The sequence below is a fragment of the Dermacentor albipictus genome, chromosome 1 (assembly GCF_038994185.2).
Source record: "Dermacentor albipictus isolate Rhodes 1998 colony chromosome 1, USDA_Dalb.pri_finalv2, whole genome shotgun sequence".
NCBI lineage: Eukaryota > Metazoa > Arthropoda > Arachnida > Ixodida > Ixodidae > Dermacentor > Dermacentor albipictus.
Genome location: NC_091821.1, coordinates 407,167,538 through 407,185,372, shown reverse-complemented (window position 1 = coordinate 407,185,372; position 17,835 = coordinate 407,167,538). Strand labels below are relative to the sequence as shown.

At 46.6% G+C, this 17,835-nt stretch overlaps 1 protein-coding gene across 4 annotated transcripts in view; it reads left to right on the top strand.

Moving 5' to 3' along the window:
* The window catches only part of LOC139054700 (E3 ubiquitin-protein ligase HECW2-like), a 68,011-nt gene that overhangs the window by 6,931 nt on the left and 43,245 nt on the right, over window positions 1-17,835 (top strand). For 2 of the 4 annotated variants that reach the window (XM_070532154.1, XM_070532155.1), the window contains exons 2-9: window positions 5,575-5,931; window positions 10,172-10,282; window positions 11,258-11,364; window positions 12,591-12,669; window positions 13,775-14,081; window positions 14,472-14,572; window positions 14,658-15,827; window positions 17,598-17,730. In XM_070532154.1, the coding sequence (XP_070388255.1) occupies window positions 5,646-5,931; window positions 10,172-10,282; window positions 11,258-11,364; window positions 12,591-12,669; window positions 13,775-14,081; window positions 14,472-14,572; window positions 14,658-15,827; window positions 17,598-17,730 (2,294 nt within the window). In that variant the 5' untranslated portion in view covers window positions 5,575-5,645. Of the gene's footprint in view, window positions 1-5,152; window positions 5,304-5,574; window positions 5,932-10,171; window positions 10,283-11,257; window positions 11,365-12,590; window positions 12,670-13,774; window positions 14,082-14,471; window positions 14,573-14,657; window positions 15,828-17,597; window positions 17,731-17,835 lie in introns of those variants that run through there. The other 2 variants (XM_070532153.1, XM_070532152.1) reach the window with 2 other exon arrangements.

The following is a 17,835-nucleotide window of genomic DNA, read 5'->3' as shown; positions in this document are numbered from 1 at the left end:
CTCTGTGTAGGCGGCAGACGGTCCAAAACTTTGAAACCGGCTTGCCTTCTTTATAAATACCACCAAGACACCTGCATGTTTTTTTTTTATTATCGTTTTTTTTTATTTGTGACGCATGGGACGTAATACAGTTATTGGTTGGTGTTCAAACCTGCTATCCCAAACGGAAAGCTTTACTTCCAAAATCTCGATTTGTGATCTAACAAGACGTGCACCTTGTTCAAGCTTTCAAGCTTGCACACAAGTTGCGTTATGCTGGGACCAACCAAATGGAAAGCTATGCATGATGATGGGAGGAGATTTCGTTATACCACTTTGGTTTTGCCGTCGATCGTCTTTCGATCATTGTGGCCTCACTTGTCTTGACACCTTAGCGGATGCCGCTATTTCCGATCGGGGGCATTCCCCCCTGTATCATTCTGGAAAAATGCCACTGCATAGGACGCGGACGGTGTCCGGGTGTCTATGGAACTACCTCTGATAGACGCCGTTGTATCAAGAAGACTCTGTCGTCGTTGTAGATAGCGCACTGTCACTGCCGTTGTGAAACTGTGGTGTAGAATGGGAGACGGCGACAGAGAGCCGTGCATTCACGTTGTCTCGTTGGCGACCGAGGAGGCAATCGTGGACTGTGGTGGAGCAAAATTTGCGGATAGGCACGCGTTCTTACTCGCCAGTATGATAAGCATATGCACTCGCTCAGAATTCACGTGCTGTCGCTCGCGTTCTCGTGCACGTCGCACTTGCGCGCATGAGCTCCTAAAGTAGTTTGCGCGGACGCTCAAGAGCGAATGAACGCGCTGCATTCACTTTCAGTCATCTGGACCAAGCATGTGATGATGTACACCACCCTTGTTCGATCTCTAAATAGAGAGTTTTAGCCCAGCGGGTTTACGGCCAGCGGAGCGGAGCGGGCGAGCGGAGACGCGACTGCGCATGCGCACCACGCTGAGGCGGCCAGCGGTTTTACGGAGCAGCGTTTACGCCCGCTGGAAAGCACTCCCCAGCGGAGCGTATACGCAGCGCGCGAGCGTGCGTAAGGGCGCGCGGGCGTGTATGGGAAATGCAAGACGGCAGCCGCGAACATGAACGCCGGCAGTTCTGCATCGAAGACGGCGACTGCCGCGCTGACCCGTACATTAATACTCAGTACATTATTAACAAATAATGCACTGAGAACATGTAATATATCTTTATTCAACATTTCTTGCATAATAAAAGCAAGCGTAATTCAATTTCATTTCTCAGTAATTCCTATTCGAACCACTAGGTGGGGCAGCAGAGCTCCCCGCTCTTTACCCCGCTCGAGCGGGTGATCCGCTGGGCTAAAATTCTTTTTTCGCGCGCCGCTCCGCTGGCGCAACGGTGGAGACCGCTCCGCTCCGCTGGCCGTAAACCCGCTGGGCTAAAACTCTCTAATGACACGGCCGCGTCTATATTCCATAGTGCAGATTGGGAAAAAGTAGCGGAGCTTGGGTTGTTCCTGCCATGCTTGGAGCAGGCAAGCTGGTTATTTGTTCGGGCAATAATAGAACGGGTGTCAATAAAATGGAAACACAGTTGAAAGTGTCGACAGCTGGGCAAGTTAAATTAAGTCTTGGTGATCATCGCTTTACTCCGTTCAAAATTTACCAGCTGCTCTATGTACGATGTTGATTCCAGCCTATATATTTTGTGACGTTTCGTTTCAATGTCAGTTGCGAATCTGTGCTCATCCTTGTCAACCTTCTTTCGCTCGTGCCGTCTTTAACTGCCCAGTTTTCAAGAATCAAGACACAGTCGATGGTGGTGTAGAGCTTAGGTGGAGCTACATTGGATTAGGAAGCTTGCGGGCGTATAGGATGGGTTCTGCTGACCCCACGCAGGACGCGGGTAACTTGAGATCCCCCTTTGTTTAGGTTTTTACCACGCCAATGAACATAAGTTGTACGAGGGTGATGATGGTTGCACAATAGAGAACGAGATCACGACGATAAACGGACGCGCCTTCGCCCGTTAGCGCGACGCTTGCAACTCGATCACGAACGGAGAACCCGATCATTTTCCAGAAGGCGCTTTCTCGCGGAATTTCATCGCGTGCCATCGGCGCGCTACGAAAAAACGTGCGCCCCCGCTTCCCACGGGCTTGGCTTGGCGAAGGGACCTTGTTCACAGCCGGAAGGCGATCACCATTGGCACCCGCGACGGCGGAAGCGCGGTTCACTTGAAACGGGCCGCCGCCGCAGCCGCACTCATTCCATTCCACCACGGCACGCTTGTGCCCCACATTTCGCATTCGTATCCTGTGCGGGACCTTCTCGTCACCCGGTGCTCGCAGAACGGCGGATTTTGCGTAGAAGGAGGTTTCCCCGCTACTGGTATTTCGCTGCACGCCTTTGCCCTCTCCCCCCCCCCCCTCGAACGGGGGGGGTAGCGAGAGGGCAAAGCGAAAGTCGTCCGACTCTGGCTGGCTGGCATCCCGAACCGGCGGAACGTAGACTCACGCTTGTGACGTCGGCTGTGTTTAATTCTGGTGTCGCGCCGTATTGCTCAAATAATTTTAATAGATGGCATCACGTCTCGTACCCCCTTCCTAATAACTTTCACATAATTTGAACCTTGTATAGTATTCCATCTATCCTCTTTCTTGCGTTGTCCGGTGTTAAGGTATTCAAGGCCTAATACTTGACAGGGTGCGGCCAGCAAAAAAAGTTCTTGTTGATTTCATCTCTCTACCAATCTCTTTCATGCTGATTACTAACTCCTCCCCCTGCATAAAGAAACGGTGGTCCGGCAGCTTTGCTGATGTGCGCTCAGCCCTCTTTCCTGTCTCTGTGAGGTCATGCTTTACTTCAAATTGTTTTTATTGAGATAGGCTATTAGGGCAATGTAGAGCCCGAGTTGCAAACGCTGCTTTTACCTTATTAAAAACCACGCGTGATCTCAATCCAGCCGTCTACTTTAGACAGGCAACAACGGTTATCTTTCCCCGCAATGGATTTGAGGCAGCTACTTTGTTATAACGAATTGCTCTGTTACTATATATACGCACAACGCAAGGGTTTTGCCTGTCTCGCAGCGAGAATTTGCGCTGTCTGGCTTCGGGGACCGCAACACGCCGCTGGCCTTGAACAAATGCACTGGCGGGGAACGTTACTGTAGTGCAGACCAACCGCTTTATACAGTGCGCGGCAGGAGCTTCGTTACGTCGCCTGGGAAAACACGGGAAGTTGTCAAGTGCACACAGCACATTATCATGCGTGACCTTACTGGTGCTGCTAATGCTGGCAACATTTCCGCATGCTGCAGCAAACCACGTGACTCCCATTGTTCACTTCGGTAGCACTTCCTTCCTCTTGAACAGCGTTCTACGTCTCGTGCATTGGCAAGACGCCTTTGGTTTCCTTTTTGCTTAATAAACGTTTGAGACAACAATATAATAAACACGTACTTACGCTCGGCCTCTTTCGCAGAGCTCAGCTTATGTTGGAACGCGAGTGTGAGCTCAACTCCTACAATAATTTAGTAATTAAGTAGGTCATGAAACACGGTTTATGGGTTGGAATGGCAAATCCTGAATGGGAAATCAAAGTCGTTATCTTATCATGACAAGCAGACCGGTAGTGGCCACCGACTTGGTGGAAACGTACCTACGGAGCGAGTCGTACTAATCTTGCTTGTCGTGCTTTTGTGTTACAGTTTGACCGGTGATTTCGAACATTCGAAAAAATTTTTTTTCGTCGATTACGAACTCCTTATGTCAGCATAAGTGAGTGTTCCAGCTTCCAACTTATAGCTTTTATTTATCACTTAATCGAGAATTTAATTTGGAAGGGCGATATTGAATGCTCTGGCTGCAAGGACTGATGCGTATAAGATTTGAAATAATACTTTTTACGGTGCGCACTGATTTGTAAAGGAAACGCGCCAGATCGACTGAATGTTTTGTGGTCGATGATGACCTGTATTCGATTTGTGTAAAATAACTCGCTGTCTGCATCGTTCGCATTTTTTTTTTACTATACAGTATTGCTACGTACGTCCGTTAACGGCTAATTATGCCGTGGTTTTCAACATGCTTGAGCCTCTGGTAACAATCTTGGAGTCGCTCGTGATCCTGTAATTAGCACTGCTAGCATTTTGTAACAAGTTGCTGCGTCGAATAGGTTCATTAAAAAATAAAAAATAAATTGTATAGCTCTACTACGCACCATTCTAGCAAACACAACATGCTCGTTTTTGAGTTCTGCGATGTTAAAGCGATACCTGCGGATATCCCTTGAGCTGATCTGTAGATATATACTTAAAAAAAAAATGCTAGTGCTCGGATGTTCGGTTCTGATTTACTTAGTTCCTGCAGTCTGCACTATCTATATTTTATTCGATCCTAAACTTCACCAAAGTGGAAAGTTGGGCTAGTTGGTGAGTGATCATCATACCGTACTGGTGAAGCAGCGCACTGACACAGACACAGTGAAGACAAACAGGAAAAGACGACACTCGCTACTGTAGCGAGTGACGTCTTTTCCTGTTTGTCTTCACTGTGTCCGTACGTGTCAGTGCGCTGCTTCACCAGCAAGGTATAATGATCCTAAACTTCACTGTTCGCGCAAAACTCGGGAAATGAGTGTTCTTCCGACTTCGCAGTTTCTAACTTCACTGGCACATGCATCGTGTTTCGAAATACATTGCAAAATGGTGGGGATACGACGCCATTTGTCATTGCCTGTATGCACAGTTTATCGTCATAATGACGCCGTTCTGTCACACCCTTAAAGAAGTTCGCATCCTTTGGGGATTATCTTGTCCCACAACGATAATCGTCACCTGTGTTGCGCTCATTTCCTTTCCTTAACGCTGCGAGCCCCGTACTTCCAGGTCACGAACGGTATGCGCGTTATCAGCGTGACATGGCATTCTCGAAACGAAAGCAGTAAGGGCGGAGTTCGCCAGAAAGGAAACGCGATTGAGGCAGAATATTGTATCTTTTGTGGGACAAGATAAGCCCCCAAAGGGTACAAAGTTTAAGAGCGCCCGTGTTGCAGCTTGTACAAGCTTGTGCCCAAGCTTTCCTTAGCACTGCGCGCCCACTGCCAGCTGATTACGACCATGACACCATACATGATGTCACGCTGATACAGGCTGCGCTTGTATTGGCTGCTCCAGATACGCGCGTGTCGTTCGGGGCCTGAAAGTACCAAGTGCACGCGAGATAGATGACGGTTAGGGCATGTTAGGGTTTGGGGACGAGATGGGTACATATCTTTCTTAGAGTGTGTACTCCAGTATGACCAAGTTGCCAGTATTCCCCGAGTACTTGCAAGGTAGGGGCTCACTGGCCTGACTATTCTATGCCTGTCGGATGCCCGTCGTTTGTTTTTATAAGCAGCGAGACTTAAAAAAGAACTCGCTTTTAGCTGCCGAGGTTTTGAGCGGCTTATTTCTTCAATTTGAACAAGTTACGGCGTCCCGAGGCGCAGGTTGCCGGGTTCTTTAAATGTGCGGAAAAGACTCGCGAAGGTGGAAATGCGTGTTAAGTGGCTTTTCTTAAACGAAATAAAAGAAGCTTTCAAATAACCCCGACAACCGTTGCAGCCCCTGTGGTGGTGGTCGCCGCCGCCGCCGCCCATGCGGGTGACCACCGTGGGCGGCGGGGCCCCCGTGGCATGATCGCCAGCCCGCCCGTGCACGGGCTGCGGCTGGTTGGCGGCGGCGGCGCGCAGCAGCCGCCCGTGCCTCGGCGGCGCAGCTCGTCGCCGCCGCCGCCGCCGGCGCCCGCCGAGGCAGCGCCCGGCGTGCCGCCGCGCCGGCTGCCCGCGCTCCAGGGACGCTCCAGCCTGAGCGTGTCGCGCACCCGGTACGTGCTGGCGCCCAGCGAGCCCCCGCTGCTGGTCAGCTGGGACGTCCGCGAGGAGGTGTCCCCCGACGACTGGATCGGGCTCTACCGGACCGGTACGGCGGACGCGAGCGCGTTTGGCCGTTTTTTTTTTTTCTTTCTTCGTTCTTGTTTAGAACCGATGCTAGTGTTGTCAGATCAAGCCTTTCTCTCTTTCCTTCTTCCTTTTTCTTTTTTCTTTACTATTGGCCTCGAGCTCCACCACTGGAAAAGCTGGCGCCACCGTCGGCGTGACGTGCTAGGAGGGATCACGTGGACACAGCGGCCGCGTCGGCTGCTTCGGGCGCGCCGAAGCGAGCTGAAAACGAGCTTAAATTTCCTCGTACGCTGCGGTTTTCATTTAGTGGCGAAATTTTCACGCTTCGAGTGTCTCCTTTACAACGCTTGAAAGCACTACAATAGGTAGTGGCTGCCTTTGAAGGCGCGCAACATGGTAGGCTACTGCTCGGTGCCGCAGGGCCTGACGCACGTAACGGAGGCCGGTGTCAGCCTTATTCACACGTAGCCGCAGGACAAGAAGCTGCGTGAAGCTTGGCTCGCGAAACATAAAACCGGCAAACAGTCATCGGCTACAACTCGGGTATGCAGCAAGCACAGACGCGAGGAAGATTTCTGCTACGGCGCCCGGTCTGCGATGTTCTGAAAACGCGCACTGAGACGCTCGCCCCAGTCCGCTGCCCGACTAATGTCATGATGGTTTGGTCTATCAACTTGTCGATGCTATAGATACTGGCAAGTTCAGTGGAGTGGAAAGGCAGCGGTAAGAAGCACATTTAAAGAAAGCATGGCATATGGTCATGTTTGTGTTATGAATTAATGCACTGGATTACAAAAAAGGAGCAGCGGGAAATTGCACGCTGAGAATGCCGATAAACATACAGTGCGACGCAACTCGAGAAATAGTATTGAAAGTTAAAGAATTTAGAAGAAAAAAAGATTGAATCGTCGCGACGGCACATCACAGTCCCGTAGGCGTCGAAGTCTCTACAATGAAATTATTTTTGAACAGCTCTGATAGCGCCCACGCAACAATGGTTGCTTGTATACTGTCAAATGCTCATATTCTGCGGCCTTAAGCTCACGGCACGGTGCGAAAACGCGCGCGCGCAGAAAGCGAAACAGTGCGCGGACAAGCATGCAGACGCGCAGTCGGTCGCTGCGATTCTGCGCGATCGCTGCATTGAGGCTTCGTTCTATTACGCTCCGTTTAGTTATACAAACACTATAAGAACATATTTCACATAGTTTGCTCTCAGCGTTTACCTACCTTTCACGCAAGAAGCCGGTTCGGGAGACTCCATTGCGGCGACCGCGCGCAGTGGCGTTCACTGTACGTATTCGGTGAAGAGATAGCGGCTGTAAACGATTGTGTGCTTTCAGTTTGACCAAGATTATTATTTAGACAGTAAGAAACTTCTCTCGTTTCGAAAGTACTTACAGCAATGTCCGGGAGAGCTCGCGCGTGGTGTTTTCAGTGAGCGCTGACAGCAAAACCTATGAGGAGCGCGCCACGTGATCCCTCATACTACGCCAGCGAGGCGCTTCCGATAGAGGGTGACTCCGTAACTCCTCGCCGCCAATACACTACGTACAGGCTGACGGCAAATTAGTTCTGTGGAAACCAGCAAGGTGTAGGAAGCTGTATGAAAGCATAAATTAAGCTATTTCGATCTCCTGGTTTGCTCAGAAAATGTTAGTGACTGGTATTCATTGGCGTAGCCAGACTGCCCCCGCCCCTCCCGAAATGTTCTTACGGAGTCCTTCCCGCTTTCCCACGGAAGAAAAAGTTTCAGTAAGTGGGCTCCGAGAGAGTGACATGGATGAAAGGGAAAGCTCGAATGTGAAAGCAAGCTGAGAGCAGTGGTGATTTGTTGGCTGGGATGGGGGGGAGGGGGGAAGCGGTTGATCGCCTCTCCAATGGGCAGAACACTGCAGCCCCCTACACCTCTACCTCATTTCGGATCAGATCGTGTTAGCCATAACTGCTGAGGGGGGATCAGTGCTAAAAATTCGACACACAGATAAAACTTGGGGGCATTGCTGCTCCCCGCCAGGCCTTCATGCTGTCGGAGAGCTTCTCAGTTCTGGTACTTGACCAAATCATCAACCACGCTATGCTGAAGAAAATCATTCTGAAAATATTGTGACTTGCTTGTTTAGGAAACGCATAATAAGCACACTCCCATTTTGTTTTCATTTTTTTTTCTCTGATTTTCACTACATTAATCTAGTTTGTATACGCTGTTAATAACGAAAACAGGGCGAAAACTGGCACAAGAAAGAAAAAACTTACAGAAAGCTAATTTGTGTGCAGCAAAGTATATCAAGGATAGGGGTGCTAGGCCACGTAAGCTAAGAAACCGGCACAACAAACAGTTGGGCGGGCAGGTAGGTCAATTGCCTCATGTCCACACTGAAACTGAATTATAGGAAGTTTAGGGGCCGCCGTGCATTCAACAACCCAGTGAAAGCTGAAGAGTGCCGACAGTGACTAAAGGAAAATAATTTTAAGAAGGGGAGTTGGGTGATGGATGTGAGAAGAGGGGGAGAGGATGCACATAAAAGGTGTCGAGAAGAGCGTCTCGTCACTGCACGATCACTCAACACCAGACAGCCGTGGCCAGTCGCCTAGCTGTGGCTCACCTACCCCATCGTAACACGTGCTGCTTGCTGCGGAGAGCCCATGTCCAGAATAGGCAGGCGTCGGAAGACATGACACTTTCAATTCTCTCGGAGCTACTGGCCCTTATTTTACTCTGAACTACGGATGCCGTAATTTTCACTAAGGCTTCTAAACAGGAAGCAGTCCTGCTTCAGATTGTCTGCCTCATCAGTTCCCGGTGTCATCAAATAAAAAATATGCATTGGGTGATGACTACTACATCGTGATCACGAGTTACTTCCAAAGATCTCTTCAAGCAAGTAGGGCAACAGGTCACTGAAAGTGAGTGAAACTTGCATCATACGGTACTATCGAAGTTCTATATCGCAAAGCTTCGTTCCTGTATTTTTAAATCTAGAACAATATAGCATGCCCACTTATGCCAGAAGTGCTGCTGAGTGATAGGCGTCTTGCAAAAATAATGCCCGCCCTCTTCCGCACTTAGCCATCGCCGTACCACTCACTAAAAGATCTGGCTGGAAAAGACAGTTATCTTCACTGTTTCCAGGGCTGCAACACGTTTGGTCCGCAAACAAGAAGACACACAGTAGTGCGCTGTCTTGTTTTTGTTTGGCCCTGTTTTCAGCGTTCATTTTTCCAAGTGATGTATCAGCTAGGTCATCGACATCCATTATATAAATGCATCAATTCGTAAACAAAATTTTCGTTTTTTTTAATATCATTTTTAAAAATAGCATAAGGATGACAGCATAATTTGATGCGAAGTGGCTGCATGCCTTAGCAATGAAGAACTTTTGTCAGAAATTAAGCAAACTGTTGTTTTGGCAATGCAATAACATGCATCCCCGTTAAAGCATTCTTGTCCAGGGAGCGCTAGGAGCTTGTCTTTGCATGGTGTGCAACCTCCATATATATATATAATTGCTGTGGGTTAACATGACCACTGCCACCAAAATGTAACGGGAGTCCGGCACCTTGAATGGGTTCCAAGTGGTACACAACACACCCAAATCTCAGCCGTTCCAAAACCAGCTATTCCCATCACCCACTACTTCTCTTATCTTTCTGCTTGCCCTTCTCTTCCTCTACTTTCACTTACGGTGTTCTTCGTTACCATTACGATTTATATGTGTGTGTGTGTGTGTGCATGCGCACGTGCGTGCGTGTGCAGTAAATGCTCAGTTCTGTAAACGCTGCTTTAAGAAATATTTCAGAATAACACATTCTTAGAAAATCCCCGGCAGTTTTTCTATGCATTCTATCCAAAAATCTCTCAGTTAAACGAATTTCTTAACAAATATTTCAGTTGAATGATTTCGAGGCTTCTGGTGGATAACAACACCAGCTACAATTAGAAACTGCTGGCATAAATCAGGCCTTTCCCACTTGTGCGGTGATTCGATAGACCACGTTTGTTACCTGCTGACTGCTTTGATCTCCTGTATTATTGCCGCTTGAATTATGCACTGCATAGCTGAAGAACAGCGCAGTGCCCTACGGCTCTCTAAATATAGGCTTCTGCAGGACATTTTGTTCATGGCTAGTTAGGGTCAACATTATTAAAGTTGCTGCAAGGGCAAAAAAATGCACAGTTTTATTGCAATATGTTTGTCAGTTGTATGATCATTCTTTCTTTTTTCTCTCTTTTTCTTTTTGCTTTTGGACACCTTTAGATGAAACAGATCCACTTCGTTTTCTGGAGCACAAAAACAAACGGTGCCCAAGTAACACTGCAAAAGGCCAGGTCCTGTGGAACATAGACTGCAAAGATGCATTTGTTGAAGGTGGGACATTCATTCATTCAAATTGAGACTTATACGCAGGAACTGCTTGGCAGCTCAGAATTGTCAGAAGTTGTGCTAATGATAATTTGGTTATCCTGTGCTTTATGTAAAACTGTGATTTGCACATACTGTGACTGCAGCAATTAAAAGCACTTAAGAGGATTGATTTAGTTTCGTTCAAACTCTGACGCCTCAACTCACGTTAGTGTGAAATGCAGTAAATATCTCTCTAGGCAACTGATGACTGGATTGGAATGAAGTCGGCTGCATACTAAAGATCGGCTATTGTTCATTCAGAAATTTAAATCTAAGAAAATTGTGATAGCCTGTTTACAACTATGAAATGGGTACTGCACCTGATGATTGCACATTTAGGGTGCATAAGATAAACATGGTAGATGTGTTAGTACCATTGTTATGTGAGTTTTGCAGAAGTCAGTTCACAAGTTACCTGTGATATTATGTTACGTGTAGTACATAATCTTATTCCACTTTTAATGCAGAATTGTGTGTGCGCTGTTCATGGAATTGCTGTATTAACTTTTGTTGTAGAGTTATGTGGAGTTGTAAACATGGCATACAAACTCTTTATTATTATTATTATTATTATTATTATTATTATTATTATTATTATTATTATCATCATTATTATCATTATTATTATTAAGCAATTTTCACTAAGATATTGAGGGACCAGACAAAGACATCTGCTCCTTCCAATAAATAAAATGGGAGTTTTTCTTGTGATTGCAACAAATAACATCCAAATCAGATTGAGTGGTTGTCTAATTAGAGATCATTTCTGTGTTTTCCATGCACTATGCTGTACCCAAAATGAATGCCAACAGTATGTTGTTGGTCTTGTCTGTGGCATACCATTGTTTTCTCAAGCTTTGACTTTTTTGCACACATTGCTGTTGTGCGACATGGTGGGATATGAAATATGTCCTCACACTGAAGACACGCTTGTTGCAGAGACAACCAATGTTTGCTTTCGCTACTACCATGGGACAAGTGGCACTCTCAGAGCTGTGAGCCCAGTGGTGACCATCTGCAGGTCGGCTGACACCACTGGAGTTATGGTAAGCTCTTCCTTCCTTTGCTTATCTTTAGTGTTTATGGCTGTATTGTCGTGCTTTACACCATGCCCTAAAAAAAAAAAGAATCTGCACTCAATTGCAGCATGTAGAGTAGGGAAAGAAAGAGTCCGTACATATAATCCATGCACATACTAGTAGTCGCATACAAAAAAATGTTTGAATCCTCAAGAAAGCAACCCAGTTTGATTGTCAGCACAGAAGATCCAGTCATCATAGCTAAATGCTGTTTCTGTCTGCAGTGTGGGGTTTCACTGCAATGCAGAACACATTTATAAGTGAATTTTGTGTTCAGGTGCAACTTCTTCATGGCAGCGGGCTCTGCATTGCTCTGAAGCTGCAATTGAAGGCAACGATCACATGTATAACAGTCACATACCCACTTTGTTCTAAATTTCTTGAATATTTAGGTAGGTTATACACTTGGAAGATGTCATGTCTATCATTTGTCTGTGTTGGTATTTTAGGTGAATCGGGCTTTGGTAGAGGTGTGCTAATACTCTTATGCTTAGTCCTGTTTGTTCAGGAAATAGCTTTTCCGTTCTTTCTTTTACTTGTTTAGCTGCTGTTTTAAACAACTTAGACTAATCTAGTGATGCAAACAGATTCCATTTTAAAATATCTAGCTTACAAGCACATTTCCCTCTCTATCCTTCCCAATGCATTTTATTCTACGATTGTTTGTATGCTCATTTCTAATTCCTTGTTACTTGAACCCTGTAGACAACTAGCTACCTAAACACAGTGACCTATTCTAATGCTTTAAACATGGATATTTATTTCTTTCTGTAAAGGCTAAATGAACAGAATGGGCCAAGTCGCAATTTGCTTTGTAAACCAAGCATGACTTGCCTCAGCGGCATGAAATTGTGTCTAGATAGCTAGTCTACAATGCCTTTATGCACTGATGTCGTTTGGTGCATCCCAGTCATATCATGCTTCATGTGCATATGGATTGGCAACGTTGTGAGATTTGTGCAGCACTCACTGGCAATAAAGAATTGGTGAAGCACTAGAGTGCACATGCCAGCTCACGTTTAAATTTTACACCACTGTGTTGTGGGAATCCCCCTTGACCATTGTACTTCAGTGAGAGAATGATAATAATGGCGTGCATTGTGACTTGGTTCTTCCAGAAAGTAGTTTTGGTAAATCATTTCTGCTGTTGTTAATGTTCTTGACGTTATACTATCTTAAATACCTTTTTCCAGAATGGCCATGGCTCTGATGTTTTGGTGGGCTACTCTTCGCAGCAGATACCAATGGAGATGGTCAAGTTTTATTTGACCAGTAAGTATTGTCACCATTGGGTAACCTACACGACTGCGATGTCTGCTTGCTTCAGCAGAATGGGTAGGGTGACCATATGATCTCCATAGCAAGAATAATAGCTGCAGCAGAACAATGCTGTAGGAATCACTGTCTTAGAAAAGGCTAATACTGACTGCACAATGATATCTATCCTGATTTTCTCTGCACTTTGATTATCTCGGATGGTATAGTCACCCTTTCTCACAAGCATGAAGAGTGCTCATGCAAATTTTCACTCTCTATCTATGCTGAGCTCAGAAGTAGAGCATGTACTACAATTGGCAGTGTGTGTGTGCTTGAGCTGAAGAGGACAAACTCGCATGACTGAAGTTGCTTGCACATCAAGTTATTTTCCTATGTTCACCTGTCATGTGAACACCACTCTTATTCCCACACATATCAAGAGTCTTTCCTTGCAGAACTGTTGTGAACGAGCCTTTGTGTCATTGCCTTTCACTGCTACTGTGAAGTACATTTAAACAACTGGTTTCACAAATTTGGTTTCAATTTCAATGTGAGCATCATGTGGTGCAAGGTGTTTGCATAATTTTGCTTTCTGCTTCAGGAACTGTTCTCAATTCCCAGCAGAAGGCCTAACCACTCTTTGAAGGGTGCTGCACCACTCTGATGTCATTAAAACAGCCTGTGCTGTAACCTGGCATCAACAGATAGGAGCATTCAGCAAGCGTAGGAATGTTTCAAATGCGCGCACAAGCACCGACACAAACTCTCATGCTGGGCCTCTTGACAGGCTAAAGCTCAAGTGTATGTGTAATTTTGTAGATGCGTGCCACTACAAATTACTGTGCACATTTATTTGAAACTATAGCTCCACAGCTTTCATGAGCACAGTGGCATGGAAATCATTCAGCATAATTTCTTGAAACTTGGCTAAAATGGCTTTGAGCCATATGTTGGAAGTCATGCTGGTGTATGCATGAAAACTAGATGTGGCTTGTGAATAATTTAAGAATGGTTTTGGTAAATGTGTTCCTATTGCTTTCTTACCTGGGTTTAGGGAAACCTTGTATTCAAAAGTGTGAGATTGTGCTGATAGCACTTGTTGCTTCTTTTCTCTCTGCAGACCTCCATGCTCGAAATCTCAAGAAAGGGATGTTTTTTAATCCTGATCCATATGTTAAGATGGGTGTCCAGCCTGGTTTGGGGGATGGCGTCTTGCTGCTTCCACACCATGGCCAAATCTGTCGCACGGGTGCGGCCGAATCTACTGTGCACCCTTCATGGCCTGGCCAGTACGAGTTTATTGGCTACCCGTCTGACGTACTGGAGTTTGAGGTCAAGGACAAGTTTGCCCGCAGCAGGCCAATCATCGGCCGCTTTTTAGGTCGGCTTGCTGTACGTGTGTGGGACCTCCTGGACCGCTGCACTGGGTGAGTGGTTGCATGTCTTGTAGGTGCTGCCTCGTGTACTGTGCCTTGCTTGCCTTTCCTGCTGGCTCCTGAGAGTATAAGTGGCCTTATTAGTGGCCTCAGGTATCAAGAACTTTCTTTCATATAGGACGTGTGTATCCATTATTGTTGTAGATTGAACTTGTAGATTGTGCATTACACCAAGTAGGAACGGTATAATTGAGCCTATGCCTGTGATTGCACAACAGTAGTGTGCATTAAATCATATATACTGCTTAATGGTAAAATGATAAATACGGTAATATTTATGGACCTCTCTAATAAGTAGGCATTCTGCCAACAGCAACTTTACATTGCCTTAATATTTTGTTGGAGTAATGTTTTCTTTTTTTCTATCTCTTGTTTCTTTAGGGGTGTTCCTGTGGAGATGAGTTTCTCTCTTGCTAACAAGACACCTTCAGACCATGTCACAGGGGAGCTTTTCTTTACATTTGTTCTGGAGCACGGCCCAGGTTAGTCAGAAGAGTGCTTTTGCCCAGTTCACAAGGGTTACCTCCATTCCATCCTCTATGCTCACTGACTTGTTCTATTTTGCAGTAGACCCGTGGACCCACATTCGACAGGTCCACAACCCAATCTACGTGTCGGATGTGCCTCCAGAGCCGTGCCCCTCAAGCCCGCCTCCTTCATCAGATGTCCCTCCACCACCCGCATCAACGCCACACCATCCACCCTTGACAGCCAGGACCACCTCTCTGCCAAATGGAAGTGGCATTGTAGCACCGCCACCCACCTCATCATCATCTTCTTCTTCAACTTCCTCCGCGGGTGATCCAGAGCCAACTCCGAGGAGAGATTCCTCTCAACCTGCAGCGCGGCGTAGTGTCCGTTCAAATAGTGAACATGGCCTGCACTCCCCTGCAGCTCCACAGGCAGTAGTGAGGCGACTATCCCAGACGCCTAGGCCACCTGCCACAGCAGGTGCTGCACCGGCATCCTCCTCCTTTGCAAACATGGAGTACATGATGCAACAGGAGGCAGTGGCACCGAGGCTAGCTGCTTCGATTGATCAGCCACCACCACTACCCCCAAAGCAGAAGGGTCCCAAGCGGCATCACCACCACAGGCCTCTCGAACGATCACGAGCTTTGGATGTTGTCGCAAGAGCAGAAGAGACAACCTCTTCATCGTGGAAACATGCCAGGCATCGAGAGGAAGGGGCTGGTCTCACGGCGGATGTTGAAGAGGCGCCTGCAGACTCTGACGAAAGCTCAGCAAGCCTAGCCTCTTCGAGTGCAACATCTTTGACTGCTGGAGATGCAAGCCCACCCCCAACACTACCAAGAAGAACACGACCAGCTGCCCTCCAGACCACGTGCGAGCCAGCTGGGGCAACGGCAAGAGCAGCCCCGCTGGCGACTCCTGAGCAAGATTCGTCTCTTCAGGAAGGTGGTCCATCATCTCTCGAGAACCTCAGTGGTGTTTTGGACACACTGGACTCAGATGAAGAAGGTCCAGCCCCGGCAGATGAGCTTTCTGCCTGTGACTTTGACCGTGCCAACAGTGAGCCAGCCAATCTTGAGTTTGATGCTGGTGGCACGGTGTCGTCTTCAGCTGCAGAGGACAGCCCCTCTCCAGCACCCGAGGTCAGCAGAGGTGCATCACCAGCACCGTCATCCTTGGGGGATTCATCTGCAGAGGCATCATCATCGCAAACATTGAGTGCCAGTGACGAGGAAGGAGCACCCGAGACCAACAACCTGGAATGTAAGTTCGGCAATTCATTTCTTTAGGTGCACAACCTACACCTCGTTAAACAAAATTGTCCGAAAAGTTCAAAATGAACGTTTGTCTAATATACCTTGGTGTGCAATTGTGCCAGCGCTTATGAAGGGTGCATTTTGGTTATGAGATTATTTAAACATTTCCAGCACTTTCATGCCTTGAATCTAATAGGCAAGATAGCGGCAGTATCCAGCAACCACAGTTGGGAAAGTCCGGGAGGGTTCGCAAGGAAGGCTTTACTTTAAAACTTGACATTTTAGCCCCCACCCAGGAGCCTTGTTAACAATAAAGGGGAAACAGTAAGGCCACAAGGTTACATATATGCTATTGTATGAGGTTATGTGTAAGATGCATTACATCCTTATCCAATCATTACAGTCTCATCTCCATTTATGCTGATGTATCCAGTGCATGAAATTGCCACATTGTGACAGTGACACCTAAGAAGCAATCGTACGCTTTTTGCTGGGCCCTTTCAGAAGGCCCTTTACCAGGAACTGTCAGAAATGTCTTTGTTCAAGGAGCAGTCCACCACAATTTTGAATGGAGCTTAATACTATTAGTAGAGTTAGAAACTAATAAAATGCTGCAAGGCAACGGTGTGAGGAGGCAGGTTACCCTTTTAGTAGCAGAGGCTATCAGCACTTGCAAGTCACCTTCCTCCTCTGCCTCCTCCTACATTAGGGTTGAAGGCCATGATTGCCACAGCATGTCACTATTGCCACGCTTGTTACTTCTCATTGTGCAAAGCTGGCGAGTGGCCCTGTGAAGTTGTCAAAATGCTTAGAAGACAAATGTAAAAGCAAAGCTTGTGAAAGCAGCTTGGCTTTGATGCAACATTAGAAAAGGCCCTGGCTCACTTTGGATCCTTTGTTTAACCAATCTGTAAGATATTTGCACTTTGGAGCACTTTACCCTCAGATGCACCATCGTGCATTGACACATAGCCTAATTTGTGAAGCGCTTTCTCTTGAACTGTGCTCGAGATTAGTAATGGCAACACCATTAATTGGAAAGTTTATGTGACTGTCAAATTGCCCCACAAATAGCTTGCATCCTGTCAGTCTTAATGCATTGATTCGCTATGAAGTTGAATACAAAGAGAACTGATCCTTTTATTTTTTCTGTATGTTCAGACACTGGGTACATAGGGGACCCAGTGGGCTTGTTTGGGCTCGTTCAAATGTTTTATCTTGTGAACTTCGAACATTCTGCAGAAAAAGCTGAATGAAAGTGTACGGACTTGAGCTGAAACTTTTGTGGTATTAATTTAGTTTTGCGCAGAATGTTTTTTTTCCCACTAGTATTGCATTTTTTTACTACAGACACAAAGAGCCAGGAAATTGATGCACCATTCATTGTTGAGCAAGTTATAGTTCGTTCACCGCTGCATAGCAAATGACCTGGCTTGCTCCTTTAGTTAGAGCTGCCAAAGATCTGTGTTTTGTTCTCTTGTGCGCAAGCACATAGTGCCAGGAGCTGCCCCAAGCACACAGCCGTGGTGTGTAGTATATTGTTTTTCTGATAATTAGCAACATGTTTGTGGCCTGTGCAATAATTTTTAGCATAAAAATTTTTCTCGTTCCTTTCTTTCATTACCGTTGTTTCTTCTTCACTTTTACATCTGTTTTGCAAATGAGCAAGGGATACTAGTATCCTACCTTCAGAGTAATCTGACACAGTATTGGTCACATTTTGGCTCGGCAGTTGTCATAGAAAAGTTTTTAAAATGCCTCACAATGAAACTTGCAGCCGGGCAGGAAGTGTCACAGCGCCGAAGACGGCTGGTTCACCCACCGCAGCGGTGTCACTCAGACTCGGAGTGTTCTTTCACTCGACCTCGAAGGCAGCACAATCGGCACAGCCACCACCAGGCACACCGCAGGTGAGCATGGTTTGTACATGTGGCAGTGTAAATATTCAGACATTTTTGCATATCGGAGAGTGGGCAAGGTCTCTTGGTCAAGGCCTTTTCATGTGTGGGGATGTC